This window comes from Phalacrocorax carbo, chromosome 1 (assembly GCF_963921805.1).
Source record: "Phalacrocorax carbo chromosome 1, bPhaCar2.1, whole genome shotgun sequence".
Classification (NCBI taxonomy): domain Eukaryota; kingdom Metazoa; phylum Chordata; class Aves; order Suliformes; family Phalacrocoracidae; genus Phalacrocorax; species Phalacrocorax carbo.
The window spans coordinates 55,518,093-55,535,948 of NC_087513.1; the positions used below are offsets into that span (position 1 = coordinate 55,518,093).

Genomic DNA, 17,856 nt, shown 5'->3' on the forward strand with positions numbered 1-17,856 from the left:
GTGCTACGCTAGGTTAATAAATAGCTATAGCAGCATCCAAGTTCATGCAAATGCAGTGAGCCTGCATTCGCCGTCCTTTAAACCTGGGGAAAATTGCAGTGTCGCTTCTGCCTGCAACGTTTTTGCTAGAGCTACGGAGGGTGGTCTGCGCCCCTCGCAATGGCAGTCTGAGCCCAGACTGGCAAAAGTGATGGGGCTCAGTTCACTCATGTGTTTGATGTCCTGCATTTTAGTTCCCCTGCAGTTTTGTCTTAGTTTAAGTCCTGAGGAGCTGATACCTACGCTCATCTCTCTGTAGAGACCAGCACAGCCGGCCCGCAAACCAGGTATGGCTCTACTGTTTCTGTGGGATCCGCTGTACCTACCAGACCTAGCCTAAGGCAAAAACACAAAAAGACTGTGTCTGCACACCTTATCATACAGAGACACGTCAGCTAACACAAGCTTCTCTGTAAAAATAAGCTCTGAAAATGTGGCGGCATGAGGGGAGAAAGGGGGTCCTGAGCTGAGCAACCGCACGTGCTCACAATGTTGAAAAAGCTGCGTAACTTGAGTGAGGCGGGAGCTGACAGCATGCACTGAAATAACCACTGTGGCATCACTCTGAGCCTGCGCTTAAACAGACGAAGTAGGTAACATGCTGCTCTACCAGCTCAACAGTATTTTTACTCTCACCGTTGGAGCAATCACAGTCACGAAGCCAGGAGCAAGGTGATGTGAACAGAGGTAGTCACTTCTACCTTTATGGACTCTAAGGAAATTGTAACAGCAAGTATTTTGGAGAAGTACTGCCTCTCTTCACCTCTTCTTTCTGAGATGTGCTGAGCACACGTAGCTCTGAATGCTTTCCTGGGAAGCCAGGGATGTTCAGGAGACATCAGAAACAGGCTAATGAGCTTGGAGTGAAAAGAGAGAGAACTATCACTGAAACCTGAAATCTGACTTACCTACTAGGAGACAGCATCACCGAAGGTTATTCTGTCTTCTCCTGAGTGCCATAAGCACAGGCGAAAATGCAATTCTCTTTTTAGCCAGATTAGCTTCCCTTTTTATTTTAATTCATAAATAACTGAATTGAGGACCTAAGTACAAAAAAACAGCACCCCCAACTATCCAACGCACAGAAACAGAGGCAGAATGCTCCCTGTGAAATACTGCCTCTGCCAGAAGAAAAAGATCAGAGTTAGATGTTTCCTGGAACAAAAGCAAGTCTCCAAATTAACTTTTTATGTTTTTTAGCCTCTATTCTGAAATCTTTGGCAACCCGCCTCCTTGCTATGTAATTATTACGGTATCAGTCCTCATTAATGTACTTTGCACCTAGATTTGTAGACGTTTTATCACAACTGAGGAAACAGCCCCATTAAACACATTTTACAAGTGAGGAAACTAAGTTAGCAGCCAGCTGAGTGCTTGCCTCTAACTCACAGAGCAAATCAATGGCAGAAACTAAACCAAGATGCTTTTGACTCTTTGGCTTTCAAACCTGGATTTAATCACCTCATTATTTTCAAAGGTGTCTCACTGATCTCACACTTCAGGAAAGCAGGATGAGTTTCCCCATATGGATTTAAATGCATCTCGTATAATGGGGGAGGAGGGGAAAAACCACCGGGATTTTAGCCAGTACCTCCATCCAGATTTCCTCTGGATGCTCCCTTTACAGCAAAGAAAAACACCACAGTATCAGTACTAAATCAAAAATGAAAAGAAAACAAATGCATTCACAGCTCTCAAGAAGCTTAAAGAACAAGGAACCAAAACCAGCAGCTAAGACAAATCAACAGCCTATGGTATTGGGGGCATAAGCCATATTTTTCTGACAGTTTCACAGGCCAGTGTGAGTCAAGGCAACTGCTGCTGGTCTTTTTCTGAACAACCAGGTGTGTTTCCAGAGCTCAGCCACATCACAGAGGTTTAACAATATCTTCAGGAGGCATTTTAGACCAGCACTTGTACCACGACCCAAGCCAATCAGCACTTTGATTCATTATCTCTCTGTCCTGGGGTTAGAAATTGTACGTGCTGAGCTCTGTTTGGCTAACTCAGGTTAAAGTAATGGTGGAAACGTCCTAGCCTGAGGAATTAAGGCCTATAGGAGTACCTGAAATTGAATGTGGCAATCTGCTGAGTTAAAAACGAGCCAGCTTGTTTTGATTTCTGCTTTAACCCCAGTTAACATGACAAAGGTACTGGGGTTAGGGCCCGTAAACTACCATGGTCTAGTCATTTGCTGAACGGGTGAAACACTTACTGGCCAGTGTTAGGTGTATGTGCAAGATCAGTTCAATATAATCTCAAACTATGTGAAGTACCAAGTCAAGATAAAGCCATTCTGCTCTTATTTCAGTTTGCCTTTAGTATCTGAGGCTTGTCTGGGGGTAACTTGTTTCAGAAAACAAACTTTATCTCAGCAGATGCTTTATTCATCTGGGTGCTGACGCCTGCAGCGACTACACAGCTCACACTGCCAAGCTGTCTGCAGCGGTCACTAGAGCCTGACTCCTTGACATCTTACAGCATTCGCGTAAAGTTGTCTCTCTGGGGTAAAAAATGAGGCCCAAGACCCGCTTCGCTTTCGGTATCAATTTCAGAGTCATGGCTTTTTTAAGAGCAAGGGACATGTACGGGGATGGGATCGGGTCAGACGGGGTGGGTGAAAGAAGCAAGGTCCGACTACAGCTCGCTTTGGGGATAGGTGAGCTGCTGTGATTGTATAGGAAAAAAAGTAGGAAGCCACAGGAAATTTAAAGAAGAAAAGCCTGAAGAACAGATTTCTCTGCAACGTGGGAAGGCTGGCAGTAAGTCATAGTAACAGTAACTATGAAAGAGTTGGCTTTCATAATAAAGAAGTCAGTTCTGCTGACTGCTTTATTATGAACAAGCTGTTAGCACAGTCCATCTTAAGGCTGTAGAAGTACTTCCAATGTATAAAACCTGATCTGAAGGCCAAAAAAGTCACAATGAACTGGCTGAGATTACAATTTCCTGAGTTGGGGTTGTGCCTCAGGCTAAATTTGTTTGGGACCATTCAGCCAAAAATTTTTTAATCCCTTTCTAATGGCTGACATCGTTCTTAGAAATCCATTGTTTATCTGACCTTCTCCTAACCCATTAGAAAAATTTCTGGTGATATTTTCCTTTCTCAGTTTAATGCTTTGAAGCATTACACGCAAAATTTGGCAGGAGGCAGATTTCTGTTAGGAAGACACATTGCACCAGCTCTCTAAAACTGTGCTCAAACTTGGCCACGTTACAAGCACTTGAAAACCAGTTTGCGTGTGTTTGATAGAGTTCTCAGTTTTTCAGCTAAAATTCCCCAGAGATGGAGATGCCTGAATGGAGCAGGTGGTGGTTATTGCTGGCTGCCGGAGGCTGGCAAGGGTGAATGACAAGTGCGAAGCTGGTCTCCTCCATGCCCCCCTTGCCCCCTTCCAGCTCTGAAATGGCTGGGAGGAGAGGCCACCCGAGTGAAGGCAAAACAGGCAAAAGAGAGATGGTGGGCTGGAAAAAAGGAAGTGGAGGAAGGACCAAAAAAGTCTGCTTTCTGGGCTTAGAAGAGGCCACCGAAGAGGAAAGATTTCTGGGGTCTCCACCAACTCCAGCTCTGCTGTAGCCTGGGAGATGGACAGCCAGGGAACAAGAGCTGCAGGCATCAGTCTGACCATTTGTGCTGTTGCAAGAGGCTTTGCTCCTCCAGAGTGAAACATTGCTGAGGTTTGTAGCCACCTAACAGTGCCAGACAGCCTGCTGCGATTTGGATTAAAAACTTGTGAAAGCTCAAGGAAGTCATAATATTATGTGACCAGTGCTTCCTGACTGGATCCAGTATTGACGCAAAGAGGGAGAGCCGGAAGAGGGTTTCTTTGGCCATTGAAAGATTCTCACCGCAACTCTGCGAAGGAATGAGTATGTGATGCTGGGTAATTACTGAAACAGCAGTTTTCATAAACAGGCACTAATCTATGACCTTCTTGTCTGGGGTGCCAAACTTGTGATTCTGCAGCAAGATCTGCAGCAGCTTCTTGCAACTCCAGCCGGGAGCTGGGCACGGGTCCTGGACAGCTGTGTGTGGCAGTCAGGAGCCATCAAAACCAGCTTCTAGCCTTTTCCTATTAGGTACCAACACTTAGAAGGTCATCTGGACTCATGTTTCCATTTTCTGCACTGGTGGCACCTCACAGGGACGCTGCGAGTACAAAAGACTGCCTGCTCTGAACCCACACAACCGTTGATGACCACTGTGGAAAAGCCCAACTAAAACACCCTTCTGGGCAGGGTGTGAACAGCAGGTGGCAAAATAGGCTTTGAAGTCAAATGCTAGAACTAAAACAGGATTAGTAAATGATGGTCATCTATCCTGTGCACTGAACAAAGGAAGGGTCCTTCAGAAAGGAAAAATAGCATGAGACAGTAATTAAAGATGATCTTATGGAATATATGGACAAAAAGGCTCAATTAAAATCATGCAGGAAATTCTTGCATTACCTTACTGCTGAAGCAATATTAATAAGATTATTCTTAAAGCTGCCTTTCTGTTTGTATTGCAGGTTGTCCAATCAAAGAACAGTAACATCTGCATGTAACTTCTATAACTTCGCTTAGCTTGTCTCTTAATTGGCTGTGCACAAAGGCACACACCCAGCACAGCGGGGCTGCAGCTAGCTAAAATTAGTATGTATGGATTTGGAGGTATTTTTTCTCTGACTTGAATAATCACTCAAAATATTTTACTGAAAAGAAATGTAAATGAACATCTTTCACTCTTCAGAAGGATAATTACCCTTTTCTCTTTCTCTCTCTCAGAAAGAGATTTGCTGTCTATTGTTTCTTTGCTTGCTTTGAAAACTGTTCTTTTGAAATTACCTAAGCAATAACACTTGCTCCCATCCTTTGCAGGAACAGCAGTCCAAGCTACTAACCAAAAGTGGAGGCGTTGGCTAGTTTGCAGCCTGAATGGGATAGAGGAAAAGGTCATTTGTCCAGAGACCTTTTGAAAGGTGGATGGGGCAAGAAGAGGGAGAGAAAGTATTTTTGTTCTTAGGCTCATGCATTTCTCAGGTTGCAGTTTTGACGCCTTGTGTCAAGGCCGAGCTCCCAGGATGGAGAGCAGCTGGAGAGTTACTCTTCCGATGGCCTTCAAGGCAATGTTCCTTAAAAGTAAATCTACTTCCTGAATTCCAATCAACCCTCCTTCTGACAGCCTGGAGGTGAGTGATGGGAGTCCAACAGCCTTTGGCTGTAGCCAAGATGAGCAAAAAGGAAAGAACCCAGGTGGATATTTTTCAGCTGAAGTCATAAACTTGGAGCTCAAAATAAATTGAAACTGGCAGGGTAGCATCCTTTTACCAGTGTGGTGATCAGGAAATGTCCACTGTCGTTCTTGGGACAACATTTCCGATCTTTTCACTTGTCATCTGAGAGCATGGGTCATGAAAATTTGTGTGAGAGGAAGCCCTTGATCACCTTTTAAAACCCAGCTATCTCCTGCTCAAGCCAGTCCTCTGAGTACAGGACTGTCACAGCTCTGTCTCCTAAGACCTCGCAGCAGAGCTGTTTGAAATGTGGTAGGTACTTAGAATCCAACAAACTCCCAAACTACTCTGCAAGCATACTGCAGCTCTTGTTGGCTCTCCCAGGCTGCACTTGCTAAGAGTGCTCTCTGTCCCATCATTCAGGTTGTTAATAAATACACTAAACTTTACCAGCCCCATATGGATACATAAAGGACATCACTAGAGACCAGCCACCAGCTGGGCTCTGTACCACTGACCCTGACTCTTTGTGTTCCACAGTCTGAACAATCTTCCACCTAATTTATCATCTATTTTGCCAGTCTGTATCTCATAAATTTAGCTACAAGGATACTGTGGGAGATGGTGTCAAAAGCTTTGCCAAAGTCGAGGTAATAAATGACATTCACTGCTCTCATGCTTTCAGGAGGCTGCCCTGGAAGAACATCACTTTGCTCTCCAGGGAAGTTTCCTTTTGGATCCTGCCAAGCAGATCCCTGAATGAAGTGAAATCTGCTCTCCTGAAGGCAAGGGCTGTAATGCTCTCTGTCCTGCTGACTTCTTGCAGGATTTAATATCCCACGGTCTTGTGGTTGCTGCAGGCAAACTTACCCTTGGCTACCAGGTCCTGGACCAATTCTTCCTTGGTTCTGAACAACAAATGCAGAGCATCTCCCCTAGTTGTCTCATCAATCACCTATGTTAAGAGACTGTCTTCAGCACACTCCAGAAAACACTTGGATTGTGCCCAATCATATAGCCCTTCCAGTTAAAGTACACCCCTGAGTCCTAAGGCCTGTAACTGTGTGCGATGGTTCCATTGACTTTCTCTCCTCCTTGACTGGCTAGTCTGCAGTGAGTGCCTACCACAACATTGCTCATGTTGCTTTGTCACCTTCTCCTTGCCCAGAAGCACTCAGCTGGCTCAGCACCTGTCCCATGGCAAAGTTCTGGGTACCCCTCTGCATAAAGCACAACCACTCCTCACCCTTTCCAGCCTGTCTTTCCTGAAAAGCCTGTATCCATCTATGGCAGCTCTCCAGCCACGTGAACTATCCCACCGTGCCTCTGTAATCCAAAAGGAATCGTAATTTTGCAGTTGTGTGGGTGCTAGTAATTTCCCTGGTTGTTTCCCATGCTGCATATGTTTGTTTACAGATACCAGAGATGAATGCTGAGTCATGATGCTTTCACAAGGGAGGTGCAGGATCATGCTGTAAAGACTCCAGAGAGGGCACCTCTGTACACAGATAATGAGCTTTTAGGTGCCTTTTTGAGCAAGGGGCATTTTGAGGCCCTGGCTGCACACCGGAGTTGACTGCACAGTCTTTGCAGGTGCATCACTTTGCAGCCTGAGCTCTCCATCACTGTTGCAGCAATTGCTCCATTAGGAGCTTTTCTCTGATCACACCGAGATCACAGATCAAACTGTGATGGGTTTACTGCTTCTTTTTAGCTAGAACTAACTGTCATAAGAGCAAGCTTTATTGATCTCTGATGGCAGTGATGCCAGGAGCACATAGCTGTGCTGTTTTAGGAAATACTTGACTATTTCCATAACTGTGGTTGCATTACTGCAGCCCCAAAGGCTGGAAAGTCGAGGCTCCTTGCAATACATGTGCTTCCTCCCTTGTAAGTGAGCTGTATTCTACAAAGATCAAGGTCACTGTCCTGACTGATATTTGGAGTTGGATAAAGATTGTTATTCCCGGAAATGTAAATAATTTTTAAAGTCTCAGGTCACCATTTTAGGCAAAGTTCTGTGACAAGTGCTTTCTGTAAGGGGAAACTTGACCTAATTTGAGCTTTCTCAAGCTCCAATAGAACAAATACTCAGTCTTGCAAACAGAAACCTGGACAGTTTTTGTTTAGGAGCTGCTTCTCCCTGCAACTGCACCTTGGCTGTGGGAGAGGGCAACCAAACACCTGGACCTCACCCAGGCCTGCTCCACGAAGGGCACCACTGCAGGAGCCCTCAGAGCACTGCAGGTGCTGCAGAGTACCATCAGCAGGGACAAAGTGGCCTCTGAGCTCTGGCTTTGGAGGAGGAGGAGGAAGAAGAGGAGGGATGACCCTCATCACCACTCCCCCAAGGCTGAGCTGAGCAGAGGAGGAGCTTTGGCTTTGAGTCAAGTCCCACATTCACAGGCCAGCAACTGCAGGGAGAGAGAAGCAGGGAGACAGAAAAACAGAGTGTGGCGAAGAAGAGAAAGCAAGGAAAAGACGACAGCTGCCTGGGGAAGAGAAGAGAAGAGAAGAGAAGAGAAGAGAAGAGAAGAGAAGAGAAGAGAAGAGAAGAGAAGAGAAGAGAAGAGAAGAGAAGAGAAGAGAAGAGAAGAGAAGAGAAGAGAAGAGAAGAGAAGAGAAGAGAAGAGAAGAGAAGAGAAGAGAAGAGAAGAGAAGAGAAGAGAAGAGGCAAAAGGAGGCAGAAACAGTCTTGGGGCAAAACTGGAAGACCAAGGAGTAGACAGGCTTTGAAATGTCATTGCTCCTGTGGCTAGGCTCCCAGCTGTCATCCTGCTGGAGCAACATCTCTATACTGGGAGTTTTTCTCACAGTCTTTACTTTACTTCTTGACTTCATGAAGCGCAGGAAGAAGTGGAGCCATTATCCACCAGGCCCAGTGTCGCTGCCGTTCATTGGGACCATGCTGTACATTGACTTCCGCAACCCGCACCTCTCCTTCAACCAGGTGAGTGCTGGCCCCTGCAACGAAGTGCCCCTCACATGACCCTGGGCCCTGGAGGGGTGGGGACACCCTGGCACAATCTACCCTTGCACAAAGCTAAGGGGCAATGCCCTCTCCAAAGTCCAGGATGAAGCAAGTCACTGCCGAAGGACACCACTTGGTGCATACAGATAAATAGATAATCACACACCAACACTTGCCAGCCTCCATCTCTCAATCTCTGTGTGAGCTCAGTGGGAAATGCTGTTGTGCACCCAGTGATAGATGACACTTGCTCTACTGTAGAGTTGGCCACTGACTTAACGTGTGGGCAGGTGTGGGGGCAAGGGAACAGGGAGATGTGCAAACAAGAGAAGACAAGCACATACCTGAGGGCTGGGGATGTGGCTGCAGGAATGGCAGACTTCCCTGCAAGTTAATTAAGCACGCCAACAGGCATGTGACAGTTTCAGTTAAAGGGATCAGCTTGTGGGATTTGCCCCAGCAGCAATGCCCAAAATCTCAGTAGTGTTCCTATTCAAAGTCAGGGCTTAGCTTTTCTCAAAGGAAAAGCACGGCACAGCTTGCAGCAGATAAACCACAGGGGTTTTGTGCTTCAGTTTGCAAACTCTAAAGGCCTTTTCTCTGGGCTGGCACTGTTCAGCTGTCTGTCCAAAATCTGCCAAATGGAGAAACTAAATATAGCATTTGTATTATTTGCTTGCATATAGTCCAAAAGATTACCATTTTCAAATCACATCACGTCAGGGTCATGCTAACCACAATCTTGACCAGTAATTGCTTTTAATGATGTATTTCTAGTGCCAGTGAAGTGCTAATTCCCTTTCCCACCCCACTGCTGATAGTCTTAAGTACTTCGCTTCCTTGCTTTGCTACAGTGTGGAAATGAAGAAAGACACTTAGCTTTTTAACAACAACAACAACAACAACAACAACAAATTAAAAAAGAGCAAGAAAACAGAGCACAGTCTCTGGGGCACTGCTACTCTTGCACCATGTTACAACAACATGCTCCCAAACACTTTGTTCAGTGTTACTGACAGGCAGGGGAGCTTCCACCTGCCTTCCCAGGAGTCCATGTCCAGTCAAAGGACTTGTTTACCTGGAGGAGACTTCGCTCCATGGCAAGCTCCCATGGTGGGTGTATGGCTGACAGGCTTACCTGTGTAGCCATCCTGCTGTCAGTATTACATCTCTTATAGATCACAACAACTGTAGGGTGTGTGCCCGTTCCCAGTCTTACTAGAAGTGTATGCTCCTTTTAGGGAGAACATTGACCTGAAACTCCAGTGTGGAATTGCCTCTTCCAACTGTGTTTCTGGGAACCAGGCTCTGGGTAGATCTTTAGGAACAAATGGATATTAAAAAAAAATATATTACATACCACCTTAACATCAATATTTCTTTCTAGCAGAAGCAGACTAACTTAAAACTTGCCTAATCTTTCAAATCAAAATAAATGCAAGTATTATGAAATAATTTGTTGTTGAGCGTGCAGCCTTTGAAAATCCCCAACAATGTTCTTGACCTTGTGTTGTCAGACAAAATCCAAAATACTTGCACAATGGTCATGGCAACAGTTTGGGCAGGATAGGTATAGTCTAAATCTTTTCACTCATAGAGCATTGATCCCTCCTTCAGCTGCTGTTTGGCACCGCTCTGAGCTGTTGCACTGCGAAGACAAAGGTCAAAGATCAGCTGAAGGTCTCCTAATAAAAGCACCTCAAAAAAAAATCATTAAATAGTAAAGGCCCTAAGGAAGGATATGGTGATATTTTTTACTTTACATTCAGCTCATTTTCAGGGATGTACTTTTTTATTTTGGCAGCTTCACAAGAAGTTCGGAAACATCTTCAGTCTCCAGAATTGTTGGACAAACCTGGTAGTACTGAATGGGTATAAAACAGTGAAGGAAGCCCTGGTCCACAGATCAGAGGACTTTGCTGACCGGCCATACTTCCCAGTATATGAACATCTAGGCTACGGAAATAAATCTGAAGGCAAGTCTCTTGGAAATGGACATTCCCCACTGGCACTAGCACAGGGAGGAGTGGGTAGATGATGGGTAGATGGAAGATTATCTTAGTACGGTACCACCTGCTCATGTCCCTCTAGACAATCTCGTATGTCTGCCAGCCTTTGGTGGTAACAAAATCAGATTTGATGAAAAGGGGGCTCCCCTTAGTGGCTGTAGTTCAGCTCCAGGTGCTAGCACACACCTTTTCAGCAGTGTTAGGACACTATCAGTGGTACAACTTTCCTGCCAGCGTTGGAGCTGGTAGCTCCTGACAGCCAGGGATTACTGCTTATGCTCATACACTACATGCATGTCGTTCTCCAGCTCCTGTGCAGTGGCACAAGCCGCTACCCAGTTCACACAAGCTAAGGGTGCAATGCTGAATGGTTTGGGAGGAGTGATTCCTTCCTCCTTAACAGCACTTGTTGCTCTCGTTGAATCCCTCCTCCACCTTCGCTAGCCATGCACATGCATTAGAAGGTGCAGTAATCCATTTTCAGAATTGCTGTTTGAACAAGCTGTACAAGATCAGACTCTTTTCATCTATCTGCACAGACCTGAACCTCCAACCTCACATCCGCTGTTCTCTAGCAAACTGACATTTCTTGCTCATCCATAATTCCAGGGATTGTTGTAGCAAGATATGGCCACATCTGGAGGGAGATAAGGAAATTCACACTCTCTACCTTGAGGAACTTTGGGATGGGAAAGAAGTCCTTGGAGGAGCGAGTGACGGAGGAAGTGGGATTTCTGTGCTCTGCAGTCAATGCTGAAGAAGGTTTGTCACATTCGGAAGGATGGGGATATCATAGAAAAAGGCAATACAGTGATGCAGAGACAGGAGTAATACTACAGCCACTCTCATTTGCATGCAGTGCTCTCTTCCTCAGCAAATGCAGTGTTTCTAGTCTACATGCATTAGTGACCCTGCTCTACCTTGAAGCCACTTCTGCTTTACACAGTGGGGCTACTGTAACACTAATTCATTTGAAACAGGTCACAAATAGGAAATAAATAGAAATCAAGAGGTAAAATATAATTATTCCCAGAGCTGGGTAACTACTGCCTTTATAGTGGAACATACTATCACATGCAATAAAGGTGCAGCTGAGAGTTTTCACAGCACATCGCTTGTCATCTAGACACAAAGTGAAGTGTTATCTGTCAAGTCAAAGAACAACCCTGCAACTCAGCTTTTCTTGGGAGTTTTCTCCTTCAAACAAAAATTGACCAAATAGTAGTATGAGATGGGAAGATCTTCACTTCCTAGTATGATGCATTTGTACCTTGAGTGGTGTCTGGGGGCTTTCTCACTTGAAGGAGTCAAGGAGGCATTTGTGTATTCTCATTGCCGACAGCTGAGGTTCAACAGCTTGGTGTTGCTTAGCTTTATTGCTTGGTCTCCATTTCTATCTTTAGGTCGTCCTTTCGATTTACGTTTTCTAGTAAATAATGCAGTCTGCAACGTGATCTGCACCACCATCTATGGAGAGCGTTTCAGCTATGGTGATGAGACATTCAAGAAGCTGTTACATTTGTTTGAAAACTCCTTGAATGAAGAAGCTGGATTCCTGCCTCAGGTAAACCAAGAGTGTAATGTGATCTGTAAGAAGCTGCCCTATGTTGCTTGAGAGCATTGTGTTTTCATTATTTTTCTTTTTGCATCACATAATATCTTCTCTCTGTCTCTCTCCCTCCCTCTCTGATTCTGACATCCCAGCTTCTTAACGTGGTGCCCATTTTGCTGCGCATCCCGGGAGTGCCACAGAAAGTCTTTCGAGGGCAAAAGGCATACATAGACTTCATAGATGGGCTCATAGATAAGCACCTGGCGACCTGGAACCCTGCTTACACCCGAGATTTCACTGACGCATTTTTAAAGGAAATGGAGAAGGTAGGGTGACACCAGCAGAACCTCAGGATCCAGGGGAAATTCCTCTGCCTGTTTAAGCTTGTTGATAAAAGCTGACTTTCCTCATAAAGCTGTATAAACCCTCTTACTAATTTCCTTCTTTTTCATTCCATGTTGTATATTGCGAAGAAAGGTGTTAACTTCTTCATGCTGTAACCTCTTTTATTGTCTTAAGAGACTGTATTATCTGCTGATGTTCTTGTTCCCATTTTCTACCTTCACATTCCCCTCAGAGTCTAGCAACTCCCATCTTTCCAGCCTACACCATTTTGAAAGCATTTAAAAGGCAATAATTGAGAGTTCACTAATATTTCTAAGTTTTCGCCAGGGGACAAGTAAACATGCATGATCCTGTGTATGCCAGTGTCTTAATGACTGATGTCTCAAAATCGGTTACACAACTGCCGCAACAGACTGGCTTTTTGGTATCATTGCCCAGTTTGTAGCCTGCCTTTAAACCAAGTTATGGCTTGGAAAGATAGCATCTCCTTTGGGATACATGTCTTTGAATTGCTTGCTAAGATCTAGCTCCCTACAGATCAGATGAAGGCCTACATCTGAACCTCACTGAAATTAAAAGGAGTCTTTCCTTTGATTTAGTCAGGCATGAAGTCAGTATAAGATCAAAGGTACTTGCATCAGCCCATCCATCCACCACGTTTCTGCACAATTTCAAGTGCCAGATGAGCAACAGTAGCAAATTCTGCCTGCAGATTGCTTCCGCCGTCCGAGTCCTCAGGCTGGACTGCTGCTCTGCATAACGACCCCTGCTGTGCCGTGGGTGCTGGGCACCTCCAGTCCACGCGTTAGCCCCCCGCCAGCTCGCATGTGCAGAGCAACATGACCTCTGTTACTCTGCACTGAGCAGTACTATTTGGGGTGGATGTAAGCCTGACCACGTTGCCACTTGTCACATCTCTCTTCTGTTCACCATGGTCCCCTGATAAGCCAGTCTGATAAATCCCTCTCCTGGGTTAACTTTGGTCAGGTCAGCCCATTTGCTCCCTTGCTAGAGATCTTTTATTGGAGTAACAGTTGAGTCTTAAATGCCTTATTAATTGCCATCCATATTACAACAGCATCAAAATATACAGAATAACTTATCAGAAGCTAGTCCCTAGGAAAGGAAAGTATAAAGAGGATTAGAAAAGACAAGCAGATGAACTCATGCAGAGAGCTTGTCATATCTCATATGCTAACAAATTTGAGCTCAATTAGCATTTGGATGAGAGACCAGTTTTGCTGAAATTGGTGCTGCAGACTTAATAGGCAGCAATGATACCCTGATTTATTTTTTTTTTTGATTCTAAGAAAATAGCAGGGCGGAAGCAGCAAGAATCTGTAATGCACAGCTATAGATAACCTCCTCAAAATACTGTTAATTTTGCATTTGCCACATCAATGCAGCCTCCTCTTTACTGTGTGGGTTTTATGATATGATAAAACCTGAATAACCGTGTTCCACCTCCTCTGGGGGAGGACATGACGGCAAGCGGCAGGGGCCTGCTGTTTGAGTTGAGAGTACAAGGCATTCACTTTTGTCCTGAAGGCCAGTGTAGCGTTCAGCTCGCAGAATACAGGAGGTGACTGATGACCTTCAAATACAGGAGGTAACAGGGTAACCAAACTACATCAGTCACATACAGACCATTGCCTTGGTGTGCTTTACTTTCCCAATGAATTTCTTGGTCAGTAAAAATGGATCTAGCGCTTCTCAGTACTTCTCTGGAACAATGGTCTTCTCACCCAGCAAGTACCCCAGCTCCAACTTTTTTGCTCTCTGCAGGGTAAGGCGGCTGAAGAGAGTGGTTTCAACTATAACAACCTTCGTCTGGTGACTTCAGACCTGTTGGCAGCTGGTTCTGAGACCACCTCCACCACCCTCCGGTGGGCATTTCTGTACATGATTCTCCACCCAGAAATACAGAGTAAGTGAGAGGAGGACAGGCAGAGGTGTGGTGTTCCCTTCAACCCCAATTTTTCTGAGGAGACTTTACATCTGCTCTCCATGATTTCAGGATTTTTGCAGTGAGGAACAGCTTTGGTGATTGTTGGTCTAGCAGAAACCAGGAGAAACATGTCCCACACATAGCTGTTCTGGTAGGACCCAGTGTTGGGAAGCCCTGATGAAAAGAGTGGAGTTGAAAGGGCAGGTTTGCTCTCTCCTTCATTTTGAAGGCTACTTGAGGACTTCCAGTGGCCAGAGTACCCGCCTTTCTGTATTTGGAATAGATCCTAATCTGTTCTAATTCTCTAATGCTGCATGCCCAGGTATCCTTCCAGCGCATAAAGGAGGGGTAAGGCAGCATGTTGAGTGATAAGACCTTTGTTAAAGACACTGTGCACAAAGAGTAGTTGTACAGATGGCTCTGAGCAACTGAAAACAAACGCATTCCCCTCTAGTTTCTGTTCCTTTCTTTAACCGTTTGTCCTGCTCTCACCCAGTGTCTACCAATCTCATGCCACTGGCTTTCCTACTGCTTGTACAAGCCCCTTCTGCTTATCTAAGGGCGCTCTAATTCCTTAGCTGTGCTGCTTTCAGGTAAGGTCCAGGCAGAGATTGATGAGGTGATTGGCAGAGACAGATCACCCACCATGGAGGACCAAGTGAGCATGCCCTACACCAATGCTGTTATCCATGAAGTGCAACGCTTTGGGGATGTCGTTCCTATTGGACTACCTCACATGACGTACCGGGGCACCGAGCTGCAAGGCTTCTTCATTCCCAAGGTGACCATGGCCAGTTAGGCAACGCAGCATCCTCCCGTTGTGCAGGTGCCAGGCCTGGGGTGCGGGTGACCCCACGCAACTCTGCAGTGTTGCATTTCCAGCCCCAAATCACAGTCAGTGGCAAGCACTGAAGTAGGACATTTTGAAATGCTAAGACCGGACAGATGGTCACATTCGTGCTCTAGGTTTGTGCTGGTTGTGTGGGAACCCAACTGCAGTGGCAGCTCAGCGGAAAGGTTTGCTTTGCTTTTGATGAGCTGTGACACCCACTGCCCTGCTTGTGTTGGAAGGAGAAAGTAACAGAGCGTAACGGGCTCTCTGGAGGCACAGGACACCAGCTTCCTGGCTTTCCTAAGATGGTGTTAGTTAAAACTCTAATCTCTGAAGCTATTCAAATGCCACTGGCATTCAGTCTGCTGCCACTGTGACAGGTAGCTGCCCTGGTAGCAATGCAAACCTGGTATTTTTTTTTTTTAGCTTTGAGATATCTCCTGTAGCTTAGAACATTGACATGTGAAATGGGAAAGCTTTGCAATTTCCCGTGGCCCCAGTGAAAATTGGGCTTTGAAGCATTTCAGTTGGCTTTTCTTCTCCAGCTATAAAACAGGTCCAGGAGAATCTGAGCAGCAGAGGCCATTTCCACTGTCTAACCATGAAATTGGCATTTGCATGCAATGGCCTTTGTAAGGATACAAAATGCAAAAGTTCAGGTGCTTCAGAGCATAGGGCAGGTACTTTATGTCAATGGAAAAGTGCCCTGCTTTACCCCTGTTTTAAATAAGATACAGAAGAGGAGATTGGTGTCTTATTCTGAAGCACCCAATGATGGTTGCTATTAGATGGGAGACACGGACCAAAGAGGGACCAGCAGTGATCTATTGTGCCAAGATAATGCTGCTGTTCTCATGTAAGTTGTTTCTTCCGGTGGAGGTGCGCAGGGAACAACAATCATCACAAACTTGTCTTCCGTGCTGAAAGATGAGGCATTCTGGGAGAAGCCAAACGAGTTTTACCCCGAACACTTCCTGGATGCGAACGGGCAGTTTGTGAAACCAGAGGCCTTCCTGCCTTTCTCAGCAGGTAAATCTGAGGGGAGGATACAGCTGCAAGTCAGAGGCGTGGCAGGAGGGGTGATCTGCTCCTCCCATGGAGAGTCCAGTGTGGTCTAATGTCCTCTGTCACAGACGCTTTCTATTCCCTCTCTTGCAGGTCGCCGTGCCTGCCTGGGGGAACAGCTGGCCAGGATGGAGCTCTTTATCTTCTTTACCACTCTCCTGCAGAAATTCACCTTTGTGCTCCCCGAGGATCAGCCCAAGCCACGGGAGGATGGTCACTTTGCCCTCACGAATTCCCCACACCCATACCAGGTCCGAGCTATCCCAAGATAAGTGCATGCCACTCTCCTTTCACTCGGAGACCACCACCAATGCAAACCCTATCAGAAATGTTGCAGGTCTAGGCAGGATCATGCCGGGTTCCACTCAAGACCTCTCAAGTCTGTGCAAAAGCCCCCAGCTGTGTAAAGTAAGGATCTGGCCCAATATATAGTTTAGCTTAATTCTAGTCCTGGATCTTGAATCAGACAGCCATAGCAAGTAACAAATGATGATCAAGTTTGCAAGTACCTATTTGCCTAATCAGCCAGCTCTGCTGTACTTTGGGCTGTCATTGGTTGCAGAAGCATTTCACTGGGCACACAGCCACAAAAAGAATTATTAATCCTGAATTAGTTTACTGAAAGACAAGGGCATCCTGGGTAAAAGACAACCCTGGGGTCTTGCCAATCCTAGGAGAGAAAAAAAAAAACAACGGAAAAATCTGTAAAGTACTCCTGGCCCACTCCCTTCCTTGTTAGCCCCACTGCATACCCAGCCAAGCTCTGCCTCCCATGTGGTGCCGTCCCACAGCAGCGTGTGCCTCTGCCTCGTGCTTGGAGGAGTCCAGCTCTGGCTCGTTTCCTGCAAAAACAATCCATGGCCTGTCAGCTGATTTGGTGTGTGGTGCTGGTGGGCAGAGAGAGAGCTTCACCTCTGACAACAAGGTGACATTTAAATGCAGTTTCAGAGCAGTCCTCGTGAATAATCTTGCCATCCCATGAATACATATCCCCTTCATTCCTTCCTGTTTATTTCATACCCCTGTCTATTGCACCCATATTGCACTGCCTTCATATATAGCCCCAAAGAAAGTAAGGTTTAATCCAGAGAAATGCCTGACAACCCTTATGTCATGCTATGACTCCAGCAGGAGTAAATAGCAAGGTGTACATAAATAATCCGTATGGTGTTTCAGCCACAGAAGCAAGTCATTTGTGAAACATAGAAATTCCCATAAATATATTTTAATATATATATTTTTAATATATTTTTAAGAGGAATCCTGGTGTCCAGATTTACCCTCTCCTACCTAAATAGTTCCTGAAAACTGTTTATTTTTTCAGTATTACATAAAGTCAGCTCTTGGCCAGGTTTGGAACTCACACAGGGATAGAGTTACACTGTTTGAAACAGTACAGCTGTAGATTTCAGAGCTACCTTTCTCTTTCTTCCTGCAAAATACCTGAAAAATTGTTTTGCACGGTGTTAAGATATGTTGATGTTTAGATTAGTGGTAACTACATTTAGCCACGTGGCTGAAAAGACCATAGCATAAAGGAGCTTCTATGCATAATCACAACTAAAGAAATCCACATTCACATCTATTTATCTAATACTCATCTTGGAAGCTATGAAAGCTATTGAATTATGCAAATACTTAATACCGTTGTTAAGATTTTTACTTCAGCAGGAACTGCACATTTATCATTTAATCTACAAAATAATCTGGAATAAAAGCGCTCTAGAACGTCTTCTTTTCCCCCTTCTCCTCCTTACAGCTGTCTCACAGACCTGCCTCAGACGCTCACTTAATTCTCTCCTTACAGCCAGCACCCCGCCTCTTTCAAGATCTTTTCAGTTACTTTCTGGTTGGTCCAATGACACTAAACTCAACATGC

General features: G+C 45.3%; 1 protein-coding gene across 1 annotated transcript; it reads left to right on the forward strand.

Annotated features, from left to right (window-relative positions):
• The first annotated feature begins 7,632 nt into the window (after positions 1 to 7,632).
• LOC104048996 (cytochrome P450 2D17) lies at positions 7,633 to 17,709 on the forward strand. Its single transcript, XM_009509594.2, has 9 exons — positions 7,633 to 8,205; positions 10,031 to 10,202; positions 10,845 to 10,997; positions 11,639 to 11,799; positions 11,940 to 12,113; positions 13,918 to 14,059; positions 14,674 to 14,861; positions 15,800 to 15,941; positions 16,071 to 17,709. Exons 1-9 carry the CDS (start codon positions 7,993 to 7,995, stop codon positions 16,247 to 16,249), a joined length of 1,524 nt encoding a protein of 507 aa, XP_009507889.2. The 5' UTR covers positions 7,633 to 7,992; the 3' UTR covers positions 16,250 to 17,709.
• The last annotated feature ends 147 nt before the right edge of the window (positions 17,710 to 17,856 follow it).

Coding starts and splice junctions, on each gene's coding strand:
- LOC104048996 (XM_009509594.2), top strand. CDS start 7,993: ATGTCATTGCTCCTGTGGCTAGGCTCCCAGCTGTCATCCTGCTGGAGC. Junction 10,203..10,844: donor CTACGGAAATAAATCTGAAG/GCAAGTCTCTTG, acceptor CCATAATTCCAG/GGATTGTTGTAGCAAGATAT. Junction 14,060..14,673: donor TCTCCACCCAGAAATACAGA/GTAAGTGAGAGG, acceptor TGCTGCTTTCAG/GTAAGGTCCAGGCAGAGATT.